This window comes from Pelophylax lessonae (genome assembly GCF_965119305.1).
Source record: "Pelophylax lessonae genome assembly, chromosome: 1".
In the NCBI taxonomy this organism is placed as follows: Eukaryota; Metazoa; Chordata; class Amphibia; order Anura; family Ranidae; genus Pelophylax; species Pelophylax lessonae.
The window spans coordinates 606,024,285-606,051,954 of NC_138768.1; the positions used below are offsets into that span (position 1 = coordinate 606,024,285).

The window sequence follows — 27,670 nt, forward strand, 5'->3', positions numbered from 1 at the left end:
CATGGTACAGGCATGTCACAGGTCATGGTACAGGAGATGGTATATGCCCCCTTTCAATGAAGAGACCAGCGTACATGCCCCCTTTCAATGCAGTGACCAGCGTACATGCCCCCTTCAATGCAGAGATCAGCGTTCGTGCCCCCTTCAATGTAGTGACCAGTGTACATGCCCCCTTCAATGCAGAGATCAGCGTGCATGCCCCCTTCAATGTAGTGACCAGCGTACATGCCCCCTTCAATGCATAGATCAGCGTGCGTGCCCCCTTCAATGTAGTGACCAGCGTACATGCCCCCTTTCAATGCAGAGACCAGCATACATGCCCCCTTCAATGTAGTGACCAGCGTACATGCCCCCTTCAATGCAGAGATCAGCGTGCGTGCCCCCTTCAATGCAATGAACACTGTGCCGTGCCCCCTTCAATGCAGAGTTCAGCGTGCGTGCCCCCTTCAATGCAATGAACACTGTGCTGTGCCCCCTTCAATGCAATGAACACTGTGCTGTGCCCCCTTCAATGCAATGAACACTGTGCTGTGCCCCCTTCAATGCAATGAACACTCTGCTGTGCCCCCACAATGCAGAGTTCAGCGTGCGTGCCCCCTTCAATGCAACTGTGCCCCCTTCAATGCAATGAACATTGTGCCGTGCCGTGCCCCCATCAATGCAGAGTTCAGCGTGCGTGCCCCTTTCAATGCAGTGTGCCACCCCCCCCCCCCCAGACCAGTGCACTTATCTGGAGCAGGTCCCGGACTCCCGACGGGTGGCTTCTTCTCACTCCGACTTCCGGCTTCGGCGGGCGGCTTCCGACGGCGCGTCTTCTCGAGTCATCCTCCTGCCTCCTCCTCGGCTTGGCCAATGGCATGGGGTTTGCCATGTGGCCAATCAGGAAGCCGGTATTAGACCGGCTTCCTGATTGGAGGAGGAGAAGGATCGGTGTGACAATGGCGAATTTTCATTCACTATTGTCACACAATGGGTGGGCTCGGGACGCACTGCTCTGCGCCCCGGTTTCACCCTTTCCATCGCCCTATTAGAGCCTCTGGCTCTAATCAGGTGATTGAAAAAAAAAAACCATTGCACTCCATGTGTTCGGCGCCCCTGCATGCAGATTAGGGGGCCGGACGCATGGATGGGGGACGGCGCCCCTGTGCCCTCAACACACCAGCCGCCACTGGTGGGACATGTATACTCCGAAGCCCCAGGATACTCTTAAACCAGGCATAGACAGTTCCAGGAGAGTTGAACCATGTATCTGATAGTACCCAAGTCGATTTATCGATTGACTTGGGTATAATGGGCATGTCAGATACTTGCAATTAATCACTGTGTTCTCCCTGCATCCCTGCTTGAAGAACACAATAGCTCCACTGGAGGGATTCCCCAATCAACACTGACGGACCCATGGTTGCAGGAAAGAAAATCACATCATCTATGGCAGGCTTTAGACATTGTGTACATGATCGTTGCTGTGAAATGCTAGCTTATGCATTCGAATGCAGCTGTGCTACAATGCATTTGCTTGAAGGCAAATCACAGCAATGGGTTGTGTTTGCCTCGTTTTGCCATGAACACAAATGTATCTCAATAGGACATGCTGCATTAAGTTAATTGCCATTGACACTGCACTACTGAGGTAAATGGAAATCTTCTGGCCTGTGTTTCAAATGCATGTCAAGCACAAGGAGACAACACCGACTTACACAAACCCTAAAGAAGCCTTGTACACACTACTAGTTTTTTTTTTTTCGGATTGAACAAAAAACCTGACAGCTCAGGTAAGAGCCGCTGTACTAACAATCCAATGTATGTTACAACCATCTCCCCTGCTGTGCTATTGTGTTCTGAATGGGGAATGCACCCCCTCCCCTGCTAGAACTCTTTGGTCAGCGCTCTCAGCCATTGGCCAAGAGCGCTGATTGGGAGCCAATCAGTAGACCTTTTTCGGTCATGCCCCGAGTAGCTGGCTTCTGTCAGACGGACTCCAGTACACCTGGGCTGATGCTGGCCGACATTCGGTCTGTGTGTACTAGGCTTTAGGCTAGCTTCACACAAGGGTGATTGTTCTTGACTTAATTGTACTTCTGACCCCGGAAATCTATCTGATTTAAAAGAAAACTGAGTTTTACGAAAAGCTGGGGGAGTGATTCTTTGTTTCATGTTGAACTCCACCATCATTACCAATCATTTACTGGAACCTAAAACGGCTTTCATTCTGCAATGAGAGGGGCGGGTTGCACTGCAAACTTTAACTCTGGTGCTCCCTCTAGTGGATACAGATCTATATATGAAATATTATCAAGAAAAAGCAAGAAATATGGAAGCTGTGTTACAATTCAAAACCTCAAAGTGTAAAAAAAAAAAAAAACACAGATGCACAGTATTTATGTATTGGCTTGTTTTTGATAACACTGTACACCTTATATTTAAGATATTATTTTGTGATAGCATCCATTGAACAGGTCAGATTTGTTTTGCTCTATCCCTCTAGGTTTAATTTATATTAAACACAAAAGATTTCATGCATGCTGGCATTGGTGATTTTCACATAAAGCCAATAGGATAAATACAGTATCTGGAGAGATAATAGAGCCCGTATAGTAAGCCAGCATGCCTTTCTCCTCTCCGTCTCACGCACCTTTCTGTATGTTCACATTTGTTTGGCTCTAGTCCCAGATTAACTCCCTGTCTCCCAGTGAACCTGGACATTGAATGATAATTAGCACAACAATGCCTTCTGAGGCTTTGTATTAGCATGGGAGTTAAACAATAGGATGCAAGAAGTATCAGCAGTCACATGGGTCTTAGTATACTGATAAGCCACAAAAAGAAGCAGCTTATCTGTGTTGCCTCAAGCTTATCAGCTTCCGGTTTATATCCTGCTCAATCCCCATAGAGCTGAGCTGAATTCCAAACAGCTTGGTATCCACACAGCCACAGCCAATCACCATGCTCATATATCTTCTGCCTGTGTAGCGTGAATCCTTTTACTTTACCTGACATTTATTCATAGCAGATCATCATCCCAGGAACAAAAAATCAGTTTCACCAGACAGGCTAGAGGCTCTTCAAGGAATATTTCTTCGGAATCTATGTTTGTGGAACATATAACATGCCATTTGAATTACAGTCAGAATTCTGTATTAGTAATAAGGGAAAATAAAGTCTAGAATCTTTTCCCTATTTGCAAGCAGAGCAAAGGCGCAAAACAGTACAAGGAAGAGGGCATAGGCCATTATAGGTCATGGCTAGCAATGGTTTTCTTTAAGATTATAAGGTTAAAGGGTTGCAAGGATTAAACATCCCTTGGCTTCTCCTTTCTATGAGCAGTTGCTAAACATCAGTCTTATAGTGGCCACACACGCTTCGATTTTTTTATCCAATCCATTAAAGTTTTGATCAAAATGATCACATTCACAATCAATTCAAATAGCTATAACTAAAATTCTGTTTGATTTAGACTTAACTTAATTAATCACATTTGATCAAACTGAGTCAACTAGCAAGTGCGGAATATTATTGATCATTTTGCAACGTTTGGCAGCACTGAGATAATTTGTTCATGAATGTGATCGTATTTCCATCAATCAGATTAATTGTGGAAACAGAGGTGCAATCGATAACTTATGATTGTAAGTTACAGGTATCACTTAGCCAGGGCTCCAAATTTCAAGTCCTGAGCTACTAGCCAGGCCTTAAGAATTAGTCGCCACCAGTTGCCACACCCAACCCTTACCCTGCCCTGCCCCTAATTATCATTATTATTATTATTATTATACAGGATTTATATAGCGCCAACAGTTTGCGCAGCGCTTTACAAATTGAAGACAATACAGTTACAATACAATTCAAAACAGGAGGAACTAGAGGGCCCTGCTCGTTAGAGCTTACAATCCAATTCTACACTTAAACACGCCCTCGTAAATTTTCATATTCTATCCTTATTTTATTTATCACAGTCAGATCAATAAAATAATATTTTTTGGTTGATTTTATTTTTTTTCTTATTCAGTGTGATAATTACACAGAATAAGGAAAAAAATAAAAATAACCAATACCATCAATTATATTTCATTGATCTGACTGTAAAAAATAAAAAAAGGATAAAATATGATTGGCTACTATAGGCACTGTACACATCATTACTGCCTTGTTAAGTAAAAAGCTACCCCATCTGGGCCCCTCCGCAATTCACCTACTTGAGAGGCATCTTTATGGCCAGGTACCTGTCTAAAGCCACAGCCAACAGACTAAAGATGGAGATTTGGGTCAGAACCAGAACAGAGCAGGCCAAGAACAGGCAGCTGTGGAAATTAGTCTCAAAGCCGATGTTGATGGCGAACAGAAAGGCGAGCAGTCCCACCACTATATCAGCCACAGCCAACGAAACAAAGAAATAATTGGTGGTATTTTGTAGAGTGCCGTAGATGGCCACAGCCCAGCAGACCAGGACATTCCCCACAATGGACAGGACCGCAATGATCACCTCCAGAGCAATGTAAGGGGCACTTATTGTCATTTCCACTACTGGTTGAGAAGATCACATCAGGAGGCAGTTGGAGGCATGTGTGGATGGGAAAATGGATCCCCTTCTAGGAGGACTTATCAATCAATTAGCTGATCAGAGACCAGCAGCAGGAATGCGACTCTTCATGTAGAAAGTGCCCAGCTGCCACAGTCCCCACAGGAATGATCACAGCGTTCCCATGATATGCAGCCAGTCATAGGAGATCCTCCTGGATCTGGGCTATTAGTACCATGCACTCAGCACTCTTCTTCGCATGTCTCCAGAGCAGGAGGGTACTATCCCGGGCAGGTGAGCCACCTGTTCCACCTACTACAAGAGGACATCACCCAGAACACAGGGGTGGCGACCCACCAACCAGGGACCCATATCTGGACACAGGGACGGCCAATCTTATCCGGAGGAGCTCTGTGCAGACCCCACTCAGAGCTGTGCGCACATTGGACGCCACCCCGCCCCTCTCTGCTATATGCCTCTCTTATAGGTCACTGTAGCCCTTTCAGCTTTCATATGATACACCCCCACCTCCCACTGGCACCTTAATAACACCTTATTGTGTAGAGAGCGAAGAGCAGTCACATAGAGATCACAGCGATTATAAATCAGACTCCAATCATAGCACACCGACTGCCTGCCTGATCCTCCTATACTCTCACATCACCCGAATCCTTCACTACTGGCTCCACACTCACCCTCAGCTTATTTCCACTCCGCAAATGCGAGAAGGTGAGTGGAAATTTTGAGGGCTGATTTTAAGTATTTATCGAAATCCACTTTCCTGTGTGTGACATATTGATCAAATAGGTTGTCAACTTTAAAATGATTATTCCTATTGGAATAGATCAATCAGAGAAGAAATAGATGATTTATCGAAGTGCGTATGGCCACCATTAGCCCACTTGAAATTGTATGTAATAAATGAGTTGGTATTGTAAAGAATTGGTAGCTGTGTGAAGTGGAGGTCATTCATAACCAGGGTAAAACTCTCATTTCATTGAGAAGAATCCCTGTTATATCCTGCAGTGGTAATGCAGTTGGAGGAGGAATTCAAGAGGTTCCTCAATGGTTTCCTCAGTCACAGGGAGGCAACTATCCGATTGGATGCTGGCACCCCATGTGACTTTGGTGGCCAGCTTGAATCAGGTAGCGTTTATTTAAGACTCTGGCTCCCAGGTTTGGTGTGCATTTTGCGAGTGACTAGAGTAGTAACAGGTCACCAGTCTGTCAGGGACAGTGCTAAGCATCAGAGAAAGGTTCTGGAGGAGGAAGGAAAGTTCAGGGACGCTCCATCCTTCCTGGAAGCCTTCCCATTTTAGGTGCTGACCGACCAGACCGCATTCCACTCCTCGAGACAGACGCTGTCTGCACCTCTGGTCCACCACTCTACTACCACTTTGCTGTTTCAATTTGTGAGTGCCCCTGATCCAGTTGTCTTCCCACTGGGCCTGTTTGTATTGCTGGACTTCTGTTATAATATATTCCTGTTACTGCACCTTGACTATGTGTGTTTTCTGTAGCCGCATCAGATTGGACAGTCGCACACATGCATATCCTTACTTGAATCTGTGAGTGTGAAGCTTTTCCTTTATGTAGGAGCTTCTTGTTATCAAGACCTGTCACTGCTGTTCTCTCCTTGTGCAGTCTGTTCTCCGCCCTCAAATAGTGTATCATGGCGCCGCTCTCTCCTGCTTTCCAGCTGGCAGCCGCTGACACTAAGCTGGCACCACTCTCTCCTGCTTTCCAGCTGGCAGCCGCTGACACTAAGCTGGCGCCGCTCTCTCCTGCTTTCCATCTGGCAGCCGCTGACACTAAGCTGGCGCTGCTCTCTCCTGCTTTCCAGCTGGCAGCTGCTGACCCTAGGCTGGCGCCACTCTCTCCTGCTTTCCAGCTGGCAGCCGCTGACACTAGGCTGGCGCCACTCTCTCCTGCTTTCCAGCTGGCAGCCGCTGACACTAAGCTGGCACCGCTCTCTCCTGCTTTCTGTTCTCCGCTCCTCTACTGTAGTTTTCTGCAGGCAGCCTGTAGTTGGTGGGTATGCTGGGCTCCTCCCACAGCTCTCCTGTCTGCATAGGCTAGGTACAACACCGTGATGATGTCAGTGTTACTTTTACAAAGTAATACCTGGTTTTCCAAAGGTATTTGGTGCACACAAAATTAATTTATATACTTCGTGACTGTTGAGGAATATATTTTAAATTATTTTTTGCGCCTGAAGTTTAGCTTTAAAAAAATGATACAAAAATATGACTGAATTTAATTAACAAACACAAGTTGGTCCTTGAACCAGACATTATAAGGACTCCCGAGAGGGAACAGTTAAGAGCAAGCTTAACACATTTATAGCTATATTTTTCATTATTATACAGATTTCAACTGTATACCTAGAAGAAGGACAGTTGTAGGACTTGACAGCTGAAATGGTCTGAGGAAATTGAGTAGGAAAAGAGAGACAGATGGGAAATTAGTATGTAAGTGGTCTTACATCATTTTGATAATTAGTATTTTCTGACAGATCATGTCTGCAAATGTGATGGAAGTTCAGCAACGAATCATGGATGAGCTACAGAACTTAAACTTTATGAAGGAAAACAACAATGGCACCTTTATTGAGAGAAAACTGAGCTTTGAGAGAAAGAAGACTTTATCTCCCCTGGTAAGATATTTTTTATTTTTTGACTAACAGTTGTAAGCTGCCATGTGAAAACCATTGACCAAAGGATGGAAGTTGGTCATGCTCCCTAAACTGTCAATGGCTATACATTAGGGGCTTTGTATAATACAGTGCACTGATTAATTATTTCAGGAACCCATTGTAGCAAATAAAAAATATTCTTCTGTGTTTTTTTTTTTTTTTAACACATATGAAATCTGATTTACAAGTGGTTGTTATGAGTTACTGCATGACATTGCTACACACATAACGCTCTGCATCTGTCTATGTTCAACTACAGCAATAGTGACATCTTCAGGCTATAGATAGGTACTACACAACATACTCACATCATCACAAACCAACAAGACATGAATAAATCTCTACATTTTGTATTTCTTATTTGGTATTATTGAATATTAAGAACATCTGTAGTATTAATTTAAACATCAGTCACTGTAAATAAGAGAACATATATCTGTATATCATGTAAAGTTTCTTAGTGAACACATTTTTGCATGAGAAATGGTAAGATTAATGGACATTACATATTATTCAATCTGGCCAACATGTGCCTAGAAAAAATGCTGAATTATTAAACTGCAGCTGTGATTTTGCAGAAGAGTTCACGTCTGTGTAGGAAAACTCACAGGGTACAGGGGAATAAGGCATGTATCAACAATAGGAAAACCAAATAATAGTGAAACCAAATAACAAAATAAAGAATTTGTGTTAATTGATGTTAATATGCAGGGCAATATAAAGGCATTTGCTTTGGGTTTTGTATAGTGGTAAGCTTGTGAGTTATAAAGATTTAAGTGATTAAAATCCCCCATAATAGGAGAAGGTTATTTAATAAGTAATACCATGATGGTGCTATCTTTGTTTAATAACAGATGCCACTGTGCGGCCTTTGAACATATTGAAGGCCGCGCCACTGCTTTTCTAGGATCTTAACATTTGTAACACTTTTTATTATATTCAACTAAGGTTAGCTATAACTGTATGACCAGGTTTGTACCTAATGTAGTTATTTTATTCTGACACTGAAAAAACTGGACAGCATACACTGATTGAAATTCGGCTGGTTCATGTCACATACCTGATGGGGAGCCTGACGTGCAAAGGAAGGCCTCTTCTTACACCCCTAGCTCAAGGCCCCTGATAGAGTAGACAGGTGGCACAGGATTACAGAGTTGCACGAGTGCCTGTTGGTCTTGCTAGCAGTGAAGTGTAGGCCAGGTAGCAGAAGCTGGTAGAGAACCACAGTGGATCAGGTGAGCTGGATCGTGGCAGGTCAGCAGTAGGCAAGACAGGCTGGCACTGGTGGCAGCAGATTGGTGAGGCACAGGCTGGTTGCAGACAGGTGCTTGCAGCAGAGACCTAGAGCAGGCTGGCCGGGTCAGTTACTGGTAGTCGGATCAGGTACAGGGGTGCAGACAGAAGCGTAGTCAGGGTACAGGCCAAAGTTGGTAACAAATCAGCGGTATAAAAGCAAAGCCAAGCAGGCAGATGTGAATGTCAGGAGGCAAGTCGGGTTTCGTGTAGGCAGAGTTCAATGAGTAGTCAAGACAAACCAGGTCAGTAACTAGAATCAGATGCAGAATAACAGAACGCAAGTTTGTCCATCCACTTATTTTGTGTGAATAGAGGAAACTGATCGTTTTTTTATTTTTTCTTCACATATCTGCTTCTTTGCTCTCTAGCAGTGTGTTCACTACGTCTCATGGTACTCTTTGTCCACTTCCATTAGCTATTTCTTTTACTAATATATATTGTGTTACTATTGTGCACTATTTTTCATTGTTAAGATATATCTTATGTAAGCTGGAACATGAGAGGTTTAAATCATAAAATAAAGAGGTCCACGATTGCTTGAATATATCATATAGCCAGATACTCCTTATTTCTCCCCTCTGCAGAAGAGACCTACTCCATTTGCCCTTACTATACATGGGGCTGGTATAGTGGTGATTCCTTTCCAACCAGGGGTGCAACTTGAAACGTATGGGCTTTGATGCAAAAGTTGACCTGGAGTCACCCCACTGCCACCTGCTGCTTTCACTGTGCACCAAGATAATCCCACTGCGCATCAAAATCCTCCAAGTTACTCTCGGCTGCACATGCACACAAGGTGGGCAGGCCACTCTACGCTGCTGGATGATAGTGGAGGGTTGTATGTAAAAGAGGAAATTCAGCGGGCCCCCTGACTTCCAGATTCACATACAAGCCCACTACTTTCAACCGGCAGCTCAAAGTGTGGCCGTCTGCCCCCACCTTGTGTGCACACGCATGGTTGAGCAGGGCAGGGAGGGGCTATACTGGGCTGGACAGGGGGCTGAACAGAGATTGCACCGCTGGGGAAAAGGGATTTCCCTGTCACCCTGTGTAGGTGAAACTGAAAGGGGGGTTGTAACTCACCGCCAATGATTGTGGGACTGTTTTCTTTTTATAGGTGGGGGGGATGTCAAGTTTCATAAAACATTTTTATATTGAGAGTAAAGTCACAAACATATCCGAGCCGATGACTGGAAAACTGCCTCCACCCTGCTCTGCACAGTCACAGCGCTACATCCTATAGACTGGATAATGCATCCACAGGAGCACACAAAGAGCAGGACGGACAACTGCACCCTCAGATCAGTCACAATTCCTGCACCTTCACACCTCAGATCAGACCTAATTTCCTACACCTTCTCACCTCAGGTCACCCCAGTTTATGAACCTTTATACCTCAGATCACCCAAGTTTCTGCACCTTCACACCTCATAGCAGCCCCAATTCTTGCACCTTCACACCTCAGATTAGTCCCAATTTCTGCACCTTCACACCTCAGATAAGTCCCAATTCCTGCACCTGTAAATTAGTAGTTGCCAATAGTTGGTTAATTACCAGTCCAAAATGACAGCACGCAGCTCGGGGGGTCCGACTCAACACCAGGACCAAATCTAGTCTGATGTAGGGGTGCAGGAAAAAATGTCGGGGGGGGGGGCAGAGGATGGGTAGCCAGCAGGGCAGAGGATAGGGTCAGCAGTTTGTAGGGGAGTGTACAGAGGCCAGCAGGGCAGAGAATGGGAGGTCAGCATGGGATTGTATAGGGGTCAGCAAAGCTGGGGATAGGGGTCAGTAGGGTGGAGAACAGGGTTCAGCAGGGTGGTCAACAGGGGCATCCAGATCAGAAGAAAGGGTGTCAGAAGGCAGTGCACAGGGGTCAGCAGTGCAGAGGGTGGGGTCTGCAGGGTATAGGACTGCATCTTCAGGGCATAGGACAACAGTCAGTGGGGCATAGGATGGGTTAAGGGGGCAAAGGAATGTGTCAGAAGAGCATAGGATGGGGCGAGTAGGGAAGAGGACAGGGTTCAGTGGGGCATAAGATGGGGTCAGTGGGGCATAAGACGGGGTCAACAGGGCATAGGATGAGGTCAGCAGGGCATAGTATGGTGTCAGCGGGGCACAGGACGAGATCAGGGTGGCATAGGACAAGGTTTAGCAGGGTATAGGACAGCAGTCAGTAGGGCATAGGACAAGGGTCAGCAGGGCATAGGATGGGGTTAGCAGGGAAGAGGACAGGGGTCAGTGGGCCATAGGACAGGGTCAGCGGAAACATAGGACAGGGGTCAGAGGGACAGAGGACAAGGGTCAGTGGGGCAGAGAATGGGGTCAGCAGGGCAGAGAATGGGATAGCAGGGCACAGGACCAGGGTCTGCAGGGCAGAGGATGAGCGTATGCAGGGCAGAGGATGGAGTCAGCCAGGTAAAGGATGAAGTAGCAGGGCATGGGACAGGGGTCAGTAGGGCAGAGGATGGGATCAGCAGAGCAGAGGAGGGGGTCACTGCTAGTCTTTGCAATGCTGCTCCACCCCACACTGCACACAGCTAAGGTTGGATTCTTTTACAAATACAGCCTCAATCTGTACAGTGTGTACCTGGCTGTTGCCACTCTGATCTGAGGATATGAGCCTTTCTAATCTAAGGATATCAAAGCTCAGACCTGCAACAGTCAGATACACATTGTGCAGATTGTCTGTACAAGAGCCCAATCTTAACGGCATGAGTGCAGCCTGAGGATGGGGGCAGCAGTTTACTGACCCAGGCACAGCATCCATGGGGGAAGGTGCACCTCCTCCTAGATCCAGCCATTCTCAACACCCCTTTCCCAGTGAAGCGGCTGGGAATGGAGGCAGACAGGACACTCCTGTGTAGCCAGCCTGCAAACTCCTGGCCAGCTTTGTTGATGTCCGATACGCTTGCCGGGGATTTGCGACCCCTGCTGAGTAGCTGAAAACCCAAGAAACAGGGAGGCGGCATGGGCCTTCATTGCTTCCATTGTGATCCCTAATGCTATGCCCATGTTTCCAACACCCTACATCTCTTGTCACTCTAGTACCCATTTTACACTGTCTAGGATTGACTATGCAGTTAACTCCTAATTCAATCTAGCTCTGTATTGCACAAGGCTGTTTTCCTGACCAGGCTGCACTCAACCTGGGTCCTGTGTCGAGTGGCTGTCCTGCTTCATTGCAAACGCAGGATACGGGCAGTATTCAAAGATTGCTTTGCAATTTTTCAGTGAATGCAAAGCATTTTCTGATTGGACAAGGTGGAGAGGCGGGGAGTCACTAATGTGTTCAGAAGAAGAATTCAGAAGGGTTGTTGCTCGGCACAGGACCTGGAATCTAGTAGAGATCACTGTAGTAGTGGTATTTACTGCAGTCATTTTCAGCTTCTAGAGGGATCCCACATGTATGGCATATGCATAGTTAGGCTGGCCCAAGCTGAACCAATGTAACTATGTTAAAGTATCTTTATCTGGAATTCTTCTTTAAGGTAATTGATTTTCTTATTCACTCAGATCAAATAGGCTTCATGCCAGATAAGAACACTTCTATCAATATCAGATAGGATTTTGAATATAACCAATATAAACTTTCCCATTTAGGTGAAAGAATCCTGTTTTTTTAGATGTTGATTAGACCTCCAGCTCCATCTCTTTACAGTCTTTGCAAGATTTAGTATAGGTGATGGATTACATGGATCAAACTGTTATATCATTTTCCCATGGCCGTAATCTGTCCAAATGGTTAGTCTTCCTCAACTTTTCCTCCCCAGTGTAGCACATTGTCAAACTTCTTGGGGAGTGGAGGTCTTCTTTAAACACATAGACATGTTGCTTGATAGACAGACAACATATGCCTTATTTCCTGTAATAGCCTTGGAAATCCTAATACAAAATGTGGTAGCTTTTTTTATGTATGTTGTCCTCTGCGTGGTACGGTTATGCATAGCCAGGAAATAGTTAATTATTAATGGTTTAAATGCCCTAACTTGACAAATAAATATTCCAATCTACATTAGCATTTTTGTAAATGCAGCCGTCAATAACTCCTGCCTTTGTTTTCCATTAAGCCTGAACTACCTCGACAGACTGAGAGCCACAGGTGCAAGCTATTGTCTACCTATGGTGCAGATAAACTTTACCAAGCAAAGCGCAAGTGCAATGCTTCCCAGGACCAGGATATAGATCTGTATGAAGGGGAGCTGGTGGCTATTGTTGAATACAAGGACCCTTTGGGAAGCACCAGCAGGTGGTTTGTGGACACAGGATGTAAGTAATAGAACACTCAATCAAATATTGACTTTCTTTTGTGTGGATATCGCTCTGTTCCACTATCTGAGCACAGTGGTTTACTTCTTACTAAGCAACTAGAGAATGGCTTCCAACTGTAATTACAGAACATTAAACATGCACTGAACATTTATTTTTATAGCAAAAAGAGCAGCCGTCTCAGTTTCAGCCTACTGCAAAATAAAGTGCAGTTGGAAACATAAATGTGTGGAGAGACATTAAATGACCATCATCTAATTCTCCCAAAGTAGATATTTGTATGTCCATAGGTAGAAACTTTCATCTGCAGGCAATCATTTGGAAGTGGCTCAGCTCCTGCTACAACTTTAATTTGTTGTTAAATACTTTTGATAAAGGCCAACTCCAATTTTCTTTGATTGTTAAAGTGATTGTAAATGATCACCTTGTAAAACAACACATTCAGTTTAAAATAGAAATGAAAGGCAAAACATTTTTGTATAGATGTAAAAATACATTATAAATACCTTTTTTCCTTTTTTTTGTAAGTGATCACATTCCCACTGCTCTCCGCTGCATAAGACCTGGGGGAGGAGAAGCAGCAGTACACTGAGCTTCCTAGTAAATGGCTGTGAAGCAGGGACGTGTAAGGACAAGACTGATCATTGGAGGAGAGTACACTGAGTTCTCAGCATAGCTAGAGTACTGACCATGCAGTGCTTTCCTGCTTAGATTGGTCAGTTTTTAATAGGAAAACAGAGGGTCTGGGAGGAACACCGGGGATTTCTCATAAAGTTAGCGATACAAAGAGAACAGGATACTGTCTCATACAAGTATATGGTACAGCAGGCACATATTAGGAATATGAAGTCTTGGGCTAACAAACGCTTTAAGGCAGGCCTTTCCAGAAAATGTCTGAATGTTTATGTACTTCAAGTTTATTGTCCCTATAATATAAAACAGATTGCTATTAATAAAAAAATCTGGAAAGAGATTATATTGCTTGTGTTTGTAAACTGTTAAAATCTATAAATCAAATTTCACAGCAGTATTTAGGTGTATGTTTATTTCATTTGAACTTTAAAAAACTATCACATCATTGCCAAGTTATACAATGAATTTATAGCTGTGCGTTTGGAGTTATATACAGTTAGGTCCATATATATTTGGACACAGGCACAATTTTAGCTTTTTCAAGTATTTACCAAAACATATTCAAGCTATAGTTATATAATGGATATGGGCTGAAAGTGCACATTCTCGGGTTTAATTTGAGGGTATGTACATCCAAATTGGAAGAAGAGTTTAGGAATTACAGCTCTTAAGAATCGCCACCCCCCCTTTTTCAAGGGACCAAAAGCTGTTTGATGGCCAGATGTAGGCTACTCCTTCGTTATTTCTTCATCAATTAGGCTGGTAAAAGGTCTGGAGTTGATTCTAAGTGTGGTATTTGCATTTGGAATCTATCGCTGTGAACCTACATCATGCGTTCAAAGAAGCTGTCCATGCAAGATGCAAGAGATAGCAACAACATTAGAAGTGCCCAAATTAACAGTTTGGTATATTCTGAGGAAAGAAGAATGCACTAGTGAGCTCAGCAACATAAAAAGGCCTGGACGTCCACGGAAGACAACAGTGGTGGATGAACGCAGGATCCTCTCTATGGTAAAGAAAAAGCCATTCACAACATCCAGACAAGTGGAGGACCCTCTTTAGGTGGTGGGTATATCATCGTCAAAGTTTACAATCAAGAGAAGACTTAATGAGAGCAAATACAGAGGATTCACCACAAGTTGCAAACTATTTTAAAGCCCGAAGAATAGAAAAGCCAGATTACACTTTGCCAAAAAACATTTTAAAAAGCCAGACCAGTTCTGGAAAAGCATTCTTTGGACAGATTAAACTAAGATTAATCTGTAATAGAATGACGGTAAGAAAAAAGTTTGGAGAAGGCTTTGAACAGCATGCAACGTCCTCTGTAAAACATGGTGGAGGCAGTGTGATGGCATGGGCATGCATGGCTTTCAGTGGCACTGGGTCATTAGTTTTTATTGATGTGACAGGAGACAGAAGCAGCCGGATGAATTCTGCAGTGTTTAGAGATATACTGTCAGCCCAGATTCAGCCAAATGCAGCAAAGTCGATTGGATGGCAATTCACAATACAGATGAACCATGATCCAAAACACACTGCAAAAGCAACCCATAAGCTTTGGAAAGAAAAGAAGTGGAATATTCTGCAATGGCCGAGCCAATCACCTGATCGCAACCCAATTCAACATGCGTTTCACTTGCCAAAGGCAAAACTAAAGGCAGAAAGACCCACAAACAAAGAACAACTGAAGACAGCTGCAGTTAGAGCCTGGCAAAGCATCAGAAAGGAGGAAACCCAGTCTTTGGTAATGTCCATGGGTTACAGACTTTCATTGCCAGTAAAGGATTCTCAACAAAATATTAAATATTATCATTTTATTTATGATTATATTCATTGTCCAATTACATTTAAGCCCCTACAAACTGTGTATAAAAATGGTTGCAGTTCCTAAAATTTGTACTTGATAATTATGTTCAACCCTTTGAATTAAAGCTGAAAGTCTGCACTTCAAATTCATTTGTTTTGTTTTAATTTTATTTTGGTGGCATTCAGAGCCAAAAGTATGAAAATTGTGTCTGTGTACAAATATATATGGATCTACCTGTATATAACTGTGTTGTACTTGTATATTTGCAGTACTGCAAGGATACGTATATTCCTCCTTTTTGAAGCCATACAACCCAGGAAGGCAGCAGAAGGATTCGTCTGACAGCGCATTTTGTGATGAAGACTTCGATGACCTCAGTCTCTTTGTCTCGCCTCGGCCTTCCCGTGACAGAAGCAGTCGTGCATCACAGAGCAGCGCTGGGGACAGCAGTCCGTCCATGAATGGAGATGAGGACAAACCTGAAATGAATGACTATGATGCAGACTTTGGTCAGAATGGAGAGGAATATCATGTAAATATCTTTATTTTTATATTTTTCATTTTAATACTGTTACATGCATACAAAACACATTGGCAGCAACGTAAACTCCAAATCAGCCTTTCTGATAATGTGATATTTAAAGGAAAGGCATTGGAATCATTAACTTTGTATACAGTTTATGTATTTCTTATCTTGTTGACTTGCGTTTGCACAGGTTTTTGTAGCATCTCTTGTTCCCAGGGCAAAATATTAGCTGTGACCACAAATGGTCTAGTCCTCTGGACAACAGGTGGTGAGAGATCTGTCTGCCTTAGGTCTGGTTCATACTTCCTGCAATGTTTTACTGTGCAGTAGATACCAGTTCTGGCCCGCAGTGCCTAGTATTTTTTAAAGGGTAGTGCACTTGTTACTTTTTTTAAAACTTTATTGGAATGTCAGGGAGAAAAGGAGCTGCAGTTCAGGACAGAAAAATGCAGACATGTTATAGATTTCTGCACCGCATCACAGCTCACCTGAAGGCTGGGTTCAAGTGAACAGGATACATAGAAAACAATTGTTGTTTTCTAGTGTTAAAAAATAATGAGCTCCACACAAGTGTGAACAAGCTTTGTTCCACCAAGAACAGTGGTATTAAAGGCAAAATCAAAATTACATAACCGTCAAGATCACCAAGTGAAAATAAAGGACGAAAAAAATGAAAACTAGGGCAGCCACCACTTGTAAAGCCTCGTACACACGATCAGATTATCGGAGGATCTTTCGTCCCTTTTTTTGTTGCTTGCTAGTCTCATGTGGAAAGTGAAGAGGTTACTTTCATATGAAAATTTCCGTACGACAGAATTCTACTTCAGAAGTGATGTCATCTGTTGAATTGTTTTGTATGTATTCTTTCATTTCTGAGCATGACTAGTCTTGCTCTTATGATTTTTTCGGACGAAAACTTTACTAATTAAATGAAAATCCGACGTTGTGTTGACGTACGATAAAAATTTTATAGCCTGCACATCCAGTTTTTATGGTACGAAAATTCGTAATTGGCTGTCGAAAGCACTGTGTTAACAATTTGAAAATCGTCAGATCGTTCGTCGGGTTAGTACGCTGCAATGTATAGCATTTTTTGGGGGGTTTAGCATCCACAGCACATATACTTCATTCTGCTTTGCCTTTGAGCAAATTGGATTATTTTAGGGGGGAGAATGAGCAGCTGTCAGGGTCCTAGATTCCACAAGGGCTCAATGGGATGTTAAGAAAATGTTTGCACTTCAGTGTTGCTTATGGTAAGTCAATATAGTAAGTTTTTTTTTTTTTTTTTTAGAGAGAGAGAGACGATCAATGGCTGTTTTTTGTATTTCTCACCTTAAATTAGTTATATGGTCACAACATACATTTTCATTTTATAACATAAGCGTTGTAATAGCATTACAAACAATAGATATTTCTGACAATTCATTTTAAATGTATTTGCAAAATCTCCTTTTGTGTTGTAAGTTATACCTGTCTGCTGGTCATCTCTTTCTGGATTCCCTGCATGCTTTGCAGCTTCTCCTCTGCTGTTTACTTTCCATTTCTAAGGACTACATGTCCCATTGTACCTTGCTGCCTGCAAGCTGTGATTCCTGTACTGACTCCGCCTCCTGAAACTCCTCCTCTCTTCATCTCTGTAGTTCAGAAGGGAGGTTCTGTGAAATTTTTGACACAGTAGTGTCTACCTTCAGACTAGGTGAATATGTGTCATAGGATTCAAGAAAGTAACTGTGTGGGGATTTTCACAAAGTGGGTTTACAAATTCGAATTCAGAATATTAGGACTAGGCTAGAAGTAATTGAAATTCATCATGGAAATAAATATATGATTTTACATTTTCACCTTAGATAAGCTTTACAGAAAAGACTCTGCCTTTCCTTTTTACTGTCCAGTCATTGGCTGGAGTGGCTCCCAGATGACCTAGTCTCATAGATAGTGTGCTAAATGATGTTGCCCATCACACTGATGAAATCTAGCGGCAAAAAAGTACTGTGGGGTAAAACCTCGAGTTTGAAGCTGAATATTGCAGAAAAAATGGGTTTTGTTTTATATACTTTATAATCAAATGATCATACACAATACAGATGCACGCTTCCAGTACTTGGAAGCACTGTTTTCATTTTATCTACCACCATCATATATCATTTGCAAAGAGTTTACTGCTGCACAGGATCCAATGAAAATTAAAATCTGACCTTATGTATGATCCTATTAACCTCCCTGGCGGTATGATTGTTTCCGATTTTAGGTACTGAAAGCGGTACCATTATTTTGCATGTAATTCTTAAGGACGAGCAGCCCAAACCAACTATTTACATATGATTTTTTTTTTACTGTGCGTTCTTCTTTATAACATCTCGGGTATGATAAAGTTTGAAACACAAAATCATAAATTATAATATAATAAATAACTATAATATATATATATATATATATATATATATATATATATATATAATGTGTGTGTATATATATATATATATATATATATATATATATATATATATATACACATATATACACATACAGTGGGTACGAAAAGTATTCAGACCCCCTTAAATTTTTCACTCTTTGTTATATTGCAGCCATTTGCTAAAATCATTTAGGTTCATTCTTCTGACAGAAAAACACAGAATTGTTGACATTGTTGCAGATTTATTAAAAAAGAAAAACTGAAATATCACATGGTCCTAAGTATTCAGACCCTTTGCTGTGACACTCATATATTTAACTCAGGTGCTTTCCATTTCTTCTTATCATCCTTGAGATGGTTCTACACCTTCATTTGAGTCCAGCTGTGTTTGATTATACTGATTGGACTTGATTAGGAAAGCCACACACCTGTCTATATAAGACCTTCCAGATCACAATGCATGTCATGCATGTCAGAGCAAATGAGAATCATGAGGTCAAAGGAACTGCCTGAAGAGCTCAGAGACAGAATTGTGGCAAGGCACAGATCTGGCCAAGGTTACAAAAAGATTTCTGCTGCACTTAAGGTTCCTAAGAGCACAGTGGCCTCCATAATCCTCAAATGGAAGACGTTTGGGACGACCAGAACCCTTCCTAGAGCTGGCCGTCCGGCCAAACTGAGCTATCGGGGGAGAAGAGCCTTGGTGAGAGAGGTAAAGAAGAACCCAAAGATCACTGTGGCTGAGCTCCAGAGATGCAGTAAGGAGAGGGGAGAAAGTTGTAGAAAGTCAACCATCACTGCAGCCCTCCACCAGTCGGGGCTTTATGGCAGAGTGGCCCGACGGAAGCCTCTCCTCAGTGTAAGACACATGAAAGCCCGCATGGAGTTTGCTAAAAAAACACCTGAAGGACTCCAAGATGGTGAGAAATAAAATTCTCTGGTCTGATGAGACCAAAATAGAACTTTTTGGCCTTAATTCTAAGTGGTATGTATAGGGAAAACCAGGCACTGCTCATCACCTGTCCAATACAGTCCCAACAGTGAAGCATGGTGGTGGCAGCATCATGCTGTGGGGGTGTTTTTCAGCTGCAGGGACAGGACGACTGGTTGCAATCGAGGGAACGATGAATGCGGCCAAGTACAGGGATATCCTGGACAAAAACCTTCGCCAGAGTGCTCTGGACCTCAGACTGGGCCGAAGGTTTACCTTCCAACAAGACAATGACCCTAAGCACACAGCTAAAATAACGAAGGAGTGGCTTCACAACAACTCCGTGACTGTTCTTGAATGGCCCAGCCAGAGCCCTGACTTAAACCCAATTTAGCATCTCTGGAGAGACCTAAAAATGGCTGTCCACCAACGTTTACCATCCAACCTGACAGAACTGGAGAGGATCTGCAAGGAGGAATGGCAGAGGATCCCCAAATCCAGGTGTGAAAGACTTGTTGCATCTTTCCCAAAAAGGCTCCTGGCTGTATTAGATCAAAAGGGGGCTTCTACTAAATACTGAGCAAAGGGTCTGAATACCTAGGACCATGTGATATTTCAGTTTTTCTTTTTTAATAAATCTGCAACAATGTCAACAATTCTGTGTTTTTCTGTCAGTATGGGGTGCTATGTGTACATTCATGAGGAAGAAGAATGAACCTAAATTATTTTAGCAAATGGCTGCAATATAACAAAGAGTGAAAAATTTAAAGGGGTCTGAATACTTTTCGTACCCACTATATATATATATATATATATATATATATATATATATATATATATATATATATAAAGCACAGTAAAACTGCAGCAAGGGCACTGGGGGGCAAACTAATGTCAATTATTTTATTTAATAATGTAATACAATAGGATTACAATATATCAGTGTGTTTGTGTGATTTACTTTTCAAATTTCCCGCCGGTTCCACCCCCCTGCGACGTGACGCTTGCAGGGAACGGAAGCCGGGGCACAGAGCATCAGACGGAAGATCCGGCTGCCGTATGCTGCAGGAACACATTGCGGGATCCCGGGGAAAAGGTAAGTAACCTCTTCCAGGATCCAGCAATGCTCCCTGATGATACCCCGAGTGTGGCTTGGGGTTACTGCTAATGACACTGAAATTCCACCCCGAGCCACACTCGGGAATACCGCCAAGGAGGTTAAACTGGTTGGGGGGGTCATAATTGAAAAAGGTCTGGAGCTCAATGAATCTACTGTTTAATTTTTTCTTGGGTTTCACTAAGTGTTTATTGCGCATTAAAGCAGAACTTCACCCGAAACAGGAGGTCCTGCTTTGTGTCTCCCCCCCCCCCCCACACTCCACCACCATCATATTTTGCACATTAAACAAATTTGAGGAGTGGGTACCTAGTTTTGATAGGTACCTACTCCCACTTCCACCTAGGGGATTCGAACAGAAGTTTGCCCCCCCCCCTCTCTTTGCCTGCAGCCTTCTGGGGACATGTCAAAGGTCCCAGAAAGCTGCGGAACCATTCACAAAGTGCAGTGAAGCTCATGCATGCACAGTGGGAAGCCGCAAGGAGTCACAGCCGGCTTCCCACAGTAAACATGCTGGTGCCGGGGAACTGATTACTGGCAAAGAACCAGCCCCGGTGAGGACAGTACTGGATCCCTGGACAGGTAGGTATTTTTTATTGAAAGTCTCCAGCTACAATATTTGTAGCTGCTGACTTTCAATTTTTTCTCTAAGATGAAGAACTTTTTTAAGCACCTGCAGTGGGCACCACATTTTGTTGTACATATCTCAGAGTTCTTACATTGGCCACACTGCCTTTATCTGATATAAAATGTTTGCTATTAGCAAGTTTCTCTATATAACTGTAAAATCTAACAATTGCCTTTTTTACGCATTTCAGATTTTCTATGCTGTTTATGCCTTTGAAGCAAGGAGTAAGCAGGAACTTACTTTGGAAGAGCATCAGCGGGTCAGAATCCTTCAGTTCTGTGATAAAAGTGGAAACAAAGAATGGTGGCTTGGAGAGGCACATGGCCAGAAAGGTTATGTTCCCGCAAATTACCTAGGAAAGATGACATATGCATAGCTATGGCTCATCTCCCTGAAAGCATTGTGAAGGAATCTAGGACAACTGTGACTTTGTATTAGCAGAAACTAGACACCCCAGTGTCTGTATAATGTGAAGGATATCGTATATATCCAGGGTGCAATGGGATCTGACTGCCTTGACCTGAAAAAAGAACAGGTGTCAACAGAAGACAGGTCCTCTCTTCGTCTTTGTTTTTTTTCCCCCTCTGATTGGAAAATGTGTATGTACAGCTCAAAGCACTTATATTTCTGAACTGTAATTGTAAAGTACTACCTATGCTGCCAAAACTATAATGTACTATGAAGTATACTGCACCCCCCAAAAAAATATTGGGTATATGCATTGTAATGAGTTTGAAACATTTCAGATTTTATTCTTGCACAGATATAGAAACACTATAATCAAATATGATACTGATATATATATTGATTATAAGATGGCCAGGATAAAAAGTGTTTTTTTTTTTTAAAACTGGAAGTGTTTTAAAATTACTTGGCTTCTTTGATAGTAGGTTGAAAAATTGTTTATAAAAAATATTTTTTTTATGAGACAAATAATGGTTCACAAATGTAAAATTACAATTTTAGGCAGATTCTATATATAAATGATTAAACAGACTGGTATATTTAAAATTTTCTATCTATCTGGCAAAGGTATTGTTATTGTAATTAATATCTAATCTACCACAAGCCTTTAGTAAGTACCTATCCATATTCGTAAAGCAAAAATCTTAATGTATTAAAATATATATTTTTCATATATATATATATTACTTAACAATAAGTAAGATTATTGACATAATGACCCACATTCTTCTCTTTAAAGAGAATGAAAAAAATGACAGGTAAAAATGCTATTGTTGTGTTTTCCACAGACTGTATGATTTGGTGGTGAGATATGCACTAGTACTGTAATATAGCAAATAATAATCTATTAAATATAGAAGTACAACAGTCTACATAGCAAGATGGGTGGCATTTAAGAAGGTTGGTGCATAGGGGCCTGCAGAAACCCCTCACATTGTTTTCTAATCTAAGTACAGGTGGTCCCCGGTTTACAAGCAAGATAGGGACTGTAGGTTTGTTCTTAATTCCCCATTCACACTAGCGCGACTTGTCAGGCGACTTGGTCACCTGACAAGTCGCGGTGGGTCGCCTGCCATAGATTAGCACAGGACCCGTTCTAATAGGAGCGACACAAGTCGCTCCGACTTAGAAAAAGGGTCCTGTACTACTTTGGGGCGACCTGGAGGCGACCTGCATTGACTTCAATTATATGAAGTCCGTGCATGTCGCTCCGAGGTCACGGTGCACGCTGTGCACCGCCACTTCACAGGACACCCCAGCAAGTCTGGTCATCCCTGTGTGAATGGGGTCTAAGTCGAATTTGTTTTGTAAGTCGGAACAGCTATGTTTTTTAAGTGTAGCCCCAGGCAAAATAATAATTTTTACGTTTTTTGGATAGCATAGGGAAGGGTTAACACCCTTGTAACATTTGTTTTGCTGTCTCTACCCCTGTTCAGAAGATTTCACCTCACTTTCTGTCCCTATGACAACTGGATTTTGAAAATTTTGGGTTGTGGAAACAAGGATTAGTGATAAAGCTTCATTGGAGACACCTTTTTCCCATGAGAACTCTTACAGTAGTGGATTTCCCTTCCTAGGGCTGGAGTTCTCCTTACTTCCTGTTGTCTCCCTCTGTTTGTAAGTAGTAGTCGTTTGTAAATTGGATATTTGTAACCCGGGACCGCCTCTATTCTATAAAAGTAGAGGAGGAACAGAGTATGTATTGCCCTGTAGTAGTCTACCAGTTAATTCATCTACACTGTATTACAAAAAGTATTGGGACGCCTGCCTTTACACGCACATGAACTTTAATGGCAGTCTTAGTCCGTAGGGTTCAATATTGAGTTGGCCCACCCTTTGCAGCTATAACAGCTTCAACTCTTCCGGGAAGGCTGTCCACAAGGTTTAGGAGTGTGTCTATGGGAATGTTTGACCATTTTTCCAGAATTGCATTTGTGAGGCCAGGCACTGATGTGAATGAGAAGGCCTGGCTCACAGTATCCGCTCTACTTCATCCCAAAAGTGTTCTATCGGGTTGAGGTCAGGGCTCTGTGAAGGCCAGTCAATTTCCACCACCCCAAACTCCCTCATTCATGTCTTTATGGACCTTACTTTGTGCACTGGTCCAAATCACTTGGTGGAGGGAAGATTAGAATGTAGGGTTGTTTTTCAGGGGTTGGGCTTCGCCCCTTAGTTCCAGTGAAGAGAATCCTTAAGGTGTCAGCATACCAAGACATTTTGGACAATTTAATGCTCCCAACATTGTTGGAACAATTTGGGGTGGGCCCCTTTCTGTTCCAACATGACTGCGCACCAGTGCACAAAGCAAGATCCATAAAGACATGGATGAACGAGGCAGGCGTCCAAATACTTTTGGTAATAAAAGTATGACATTTGCAATTAGGTTAAACTTTCCAGCTCCTACAGTTCATGGAACTCTATCTCTCTATCAGCGGGGAGCGATCGCTGGTGCCTGGCTGCAATCGGAGCCACTGGCCCCGTACATCGGAGTCCCCGCTGCCGAGTGGGTGCGAGAGTGCGCCGCCGGCGGTGCACGCTCGCCCCCTAGCAGCAGCTACGCCGGTTTGCGCAGGAGGGGCTGCCTGCCGCAGTAAAACTGCGGCGGGCGGTTGTTAACAGGTTAAATAAGAGCTATTGGGGTTGATTTATTAAAACCAGAGAGTACAAAATCTGGCGCAGCTCTGCACAGTAGCCAATCAGCTTCTAACTTCAATTTGTTCAATTACGCTTTGACAAAACAAACCTGGAAGCTGATTGGTTTCTATGCAGAGCTGCACCAGATTTTGCACTCTCCAGTTTTAGTAAATCAATCCATACATCTGTGGAAAAACACACCATCGGATAATTAGGTTAACAAAACGGCAAGTTCAACCTGAAAAAAAAAAATGAAGCTCCACCATGACATCTGTCTAAGTAGGGGAGATGACATCCCTGTATCCTCCGCACAGCTGACATAGCGGTCCTCAGCACAGCATAATTTTAGAACGTCGTCGTGGCTTTTTAATTAAAAAACACAGCCCTCAAATCGCTTGTCTGGCCTCACCCTGAAGGTCATAAATAAAGGAAGAGCCTGACAGCTTCACGTTGGAGGCAGTGCTGCTCATTCCGTGTCCATTTCTTGTTCAGACATGATGTGCAGGCTGTGATTAACGGCACAGTCTGAGAAGCCACTGGCCACCATTTATCACGGTTGCCATGGTTTCAGCAGAGGCAGAGGCCAAACAACCTATTGAGCAACACATTAATTACTTGTAAAGCTGCTCTGTGTCGCTGAATTTTGCCCGTGTGGTTATAAAATAACTCTTCTGGCAATATTGCGAAGCTAAAGCAGTGTATAATTTTAACCCACTGTATTTCAAAAGTGCTGCTACAAACCAATGACTTGCACAGGCCGCAAAGAGGTTTCACTTGCTAGATGTAGAAATGGGAAGCAGATATGTGTTTAGCAGGAATGAAGCACACTGCGAATATTTTTATGTACAGATGTGTACAGTGTGCAGACATGCAGCAATCACCCCAATGATAAGTGGCATTAGAATATTATCCCACTATAAAATATCCTGCTAGATAGGTATCCATGTATAAACCTTATGAAAGCAAAGGATATAATGAAAGCATATCCCTTCTGTATTTTTTCACTGAAAGCAGCTATGAATGTAAAGGTAGAGAATTACTGAAAAAATTGATTTATGCATAGATGTTAATATATAATAAATGATTTCTATATTTAGATCACATTGTATCCATCTTTTTATGTAAATATACATTTCAATTATAAAATACGTTTCCTTTTTTAAAATGCATACTTTAATTATTTGCTATGGTACAGTTTTATGGGCCAGGCTTGTGGACGTTTCTATTACTAAAGCAGGACCCTGCCCAGTAATGTATTAGGCCTCATGCACACTAGGGATGATCGAACGGTTTGGGTCGACCATCGGTTCGACCCGAACATTGGGTGTTTGAAATTCGTCCGAATTCCGAACTTTTTGCGGTAAAAGTTCGGAATTCGGTCACCCGAACCGCCCAAAATGCAATTGGACAGGAAGTGGGCTTTAAAAGCCCGTGATTGGCCCAGAAATGTCGGTAAAAGCCAATGAGGGGGCAGGAGTCTGTTAGGAACGTGATTGGAGTGACTACGGGGACCAGAGGCCAATCAGGAGTGAATACACCCCCCAGTATATAACATAGCCCCGCCTAACCTCTAGCACTGTAATACAGAGGCTGTGGAAGAGAGTGGAAGCATTTGTGTTTCTCCTGCTGTGTTAAACAACGTTTGCTGCATAGTCGATTGCTTGTAATAAAGAGCTGGTGGTGGTGACATTGTACGGTGGTTCCTATAACTGGCAACCACGACCCTGCATTAAAGGCACTGTGTATTGCTCTGGCACTACATAAACAAAGACTTTTGAAGGACTCTGTTCTTGCTTAGTTGGATGTTTTGGATTATTTATGCAATTTATGCACTTTATTTATTTGCACTTTATGAAAGGAGGCTAACACCATCCCTGCACTACTGAAATTCTAAGAAAGATAATCTGTTTTTTTTTTTTTTGTGATGAATTTTAATTTATGTATAGTTGTCACTGAGGCTTTATAAACTGTGCGATGTGAAAATCACCTGCAAGACGCACACTGCTATGTGACCCAAAGTTATCGCTAAATAAAGCAGATGTGTGTGACGCAGAGTAGCAAAGCCTTTTGCAGTGGACTTAAAGCCTCAGTGACAAGTTAACACCTGTTCTTGTTGTAAGCGTTAAGTCCACTGCAAAAGGCGTCACACGCATCTGCTTTATTAGGAGCAAAAGAAAAGCGCGGTTAAGCAAAAAAGTCATTTTTGAAGGTTTGGCATGCTATAATTCTGGTTCTGGACATGCTACAGAGCTGAAACTTCACAGATACACTTTTTAGACCCCCAGACACTAAATCCAAAGAAATCTCATTTTTTTTTTTTCAATAACTTTTTCAGTAATTGGCTCTCTATCAAAAACGACAATTTTTAAGAACTATTTTTTGCCTGATTGCATGACCCAGAACCCTAGGCACTTTTTAGGGGCATTTATTAGGTTTTAGGGCTTCAAAATGGTGTTTTTTGGTTCCCGAAGTTTGGGTCCCATTGATTCCAATGGGGTTCGGGAATCCGAACCGAACTTTCGGGAAATTCGGGTGTTCTGGTCGAACCGAACATTTCAAAAGTTTGATCATCCCTAATGCACACAGGACTTTTTTACAGATGCTGTTTTTGGCTTCCGATGTTTTTTTCTACAGCCAGTAATCTCCCCAGCATGTTATCCTATGTGTCCATGCACACATAGGCTGTTATTAGCAGTTTTTTGAAGGGGTGTTTTCTGGCTGGAAAAAAACCCCCCAGAACTAGAGGGTTTTAAGAGGTGTTAAGAGGGTTCATGCGATCCGATTCCAGTGGGGACCAAATGAAGGGTCCTGCACCATTTTGGTGTGAATGCGATCCGAATTCAGCTGTAAAAACACTCTAACTGATAATAGCTGAAAAATGCTAAAAAATGCTGAAAAACACGGCTATTCAGCGTTTATTAGCATTTTTGAGCCATAAGCTTTTATGGGAGTATAGTTTTGCCAAAAAAGCTAAAAAATGCTACAGCTGAAAAATGCTACTGCAAAAACACTGAAAAACTCCTTCTATAGCTACAGCTTCCTACAGCTAACGCTATTGGCTTTTTTATATTGTCCAGTGTGCATGAGGCCTTAAACTTGAAGAGCCCTGTTTATATAGTGCACCTTGTTTACATTCCACAATGCTGGTTCTGGATAAATTATTGTCAGTAGCAGAAGAAGCAAGGCGCCTCTAAGTGCAGTATCTTAGAGGCGCTTTGCTTCTTCTTCTATTGTCCATAGAGCAGCTTCTTCTCTCAAGTGCTGCCCAGGTGCAGGGACCCACATGCCGCATGCTTAGATCCACGTAAGCTCCCACACACATCTATTTTCTATATTGTCAGTAGCATCCTGCACACTCCATTGTGCATACATGAATAGGAGTGTAAGAGTCCACTCAGGTGTGCCCAGGTATATTTATGGGATTTAGCCTTGGTTCACAATGGTGCAATGTCAGATTCGCACCTGTGCAGATCACATGCAAAGTATGTGCGGTTCAAATTCAGCCATACAGATTATATGGCTGAATTTGCATCGCATTCACACCAAAATGGTGCAGGACCATTTTTTTGGTCCCCACTGGAATCGGATCTCATGAACCCTTTTAACTTCTCTTAAAACCCACTAGTTCTGGGTTTTTTCCAGCCAGAAAACGCTCTTGCCAAAAACTGTTGATACCGGCCTATGTGTGCATGGACACATAGAATAACATGCTGGGGAGATTACTGGTTGCAGAAAAGAACGTC

The 27,670-nt window shown here is 42.7% G+C and overlaps 1 protein-coding gene across 1 annotated transcript in view; it reads left to right on the top strand.

Moving 5' to 3' along the window:
* Positions 1 to 21,385, top strand: part of ARHGEF38 (Rho guanine nucleotide exchange factor 38) — a 126,138-nt gene extending 104,753 nt beyond the window's left edge. Inside the window, exons 11-14 of the mRNA XM_082243683.1 lie at positions 7,032 to 7,172; positions 12,575 to 12,773; positions 15,483 to 15,745; positions 21,019 to 21,385. Coding sequence (XP_082099809.1) covers positions 7,032 to 7,172; positions 12,575 to 12,773; positions 15,483 to 15,745; positions 21,019 to 21,204 — 789 coding nt within the window. The 3' untranslated portion in view covers positions 21,205 to 21,385. The remainder of the gene's footprint in view (positions 1 to 7,031; positions 7,173 to 12,574; positions 12,774 to 15,482; positions 15,746 to 21,018) is intronic.
* Positions 21,386 to 27,670: the final 6,285 nt, after the last annotated feature.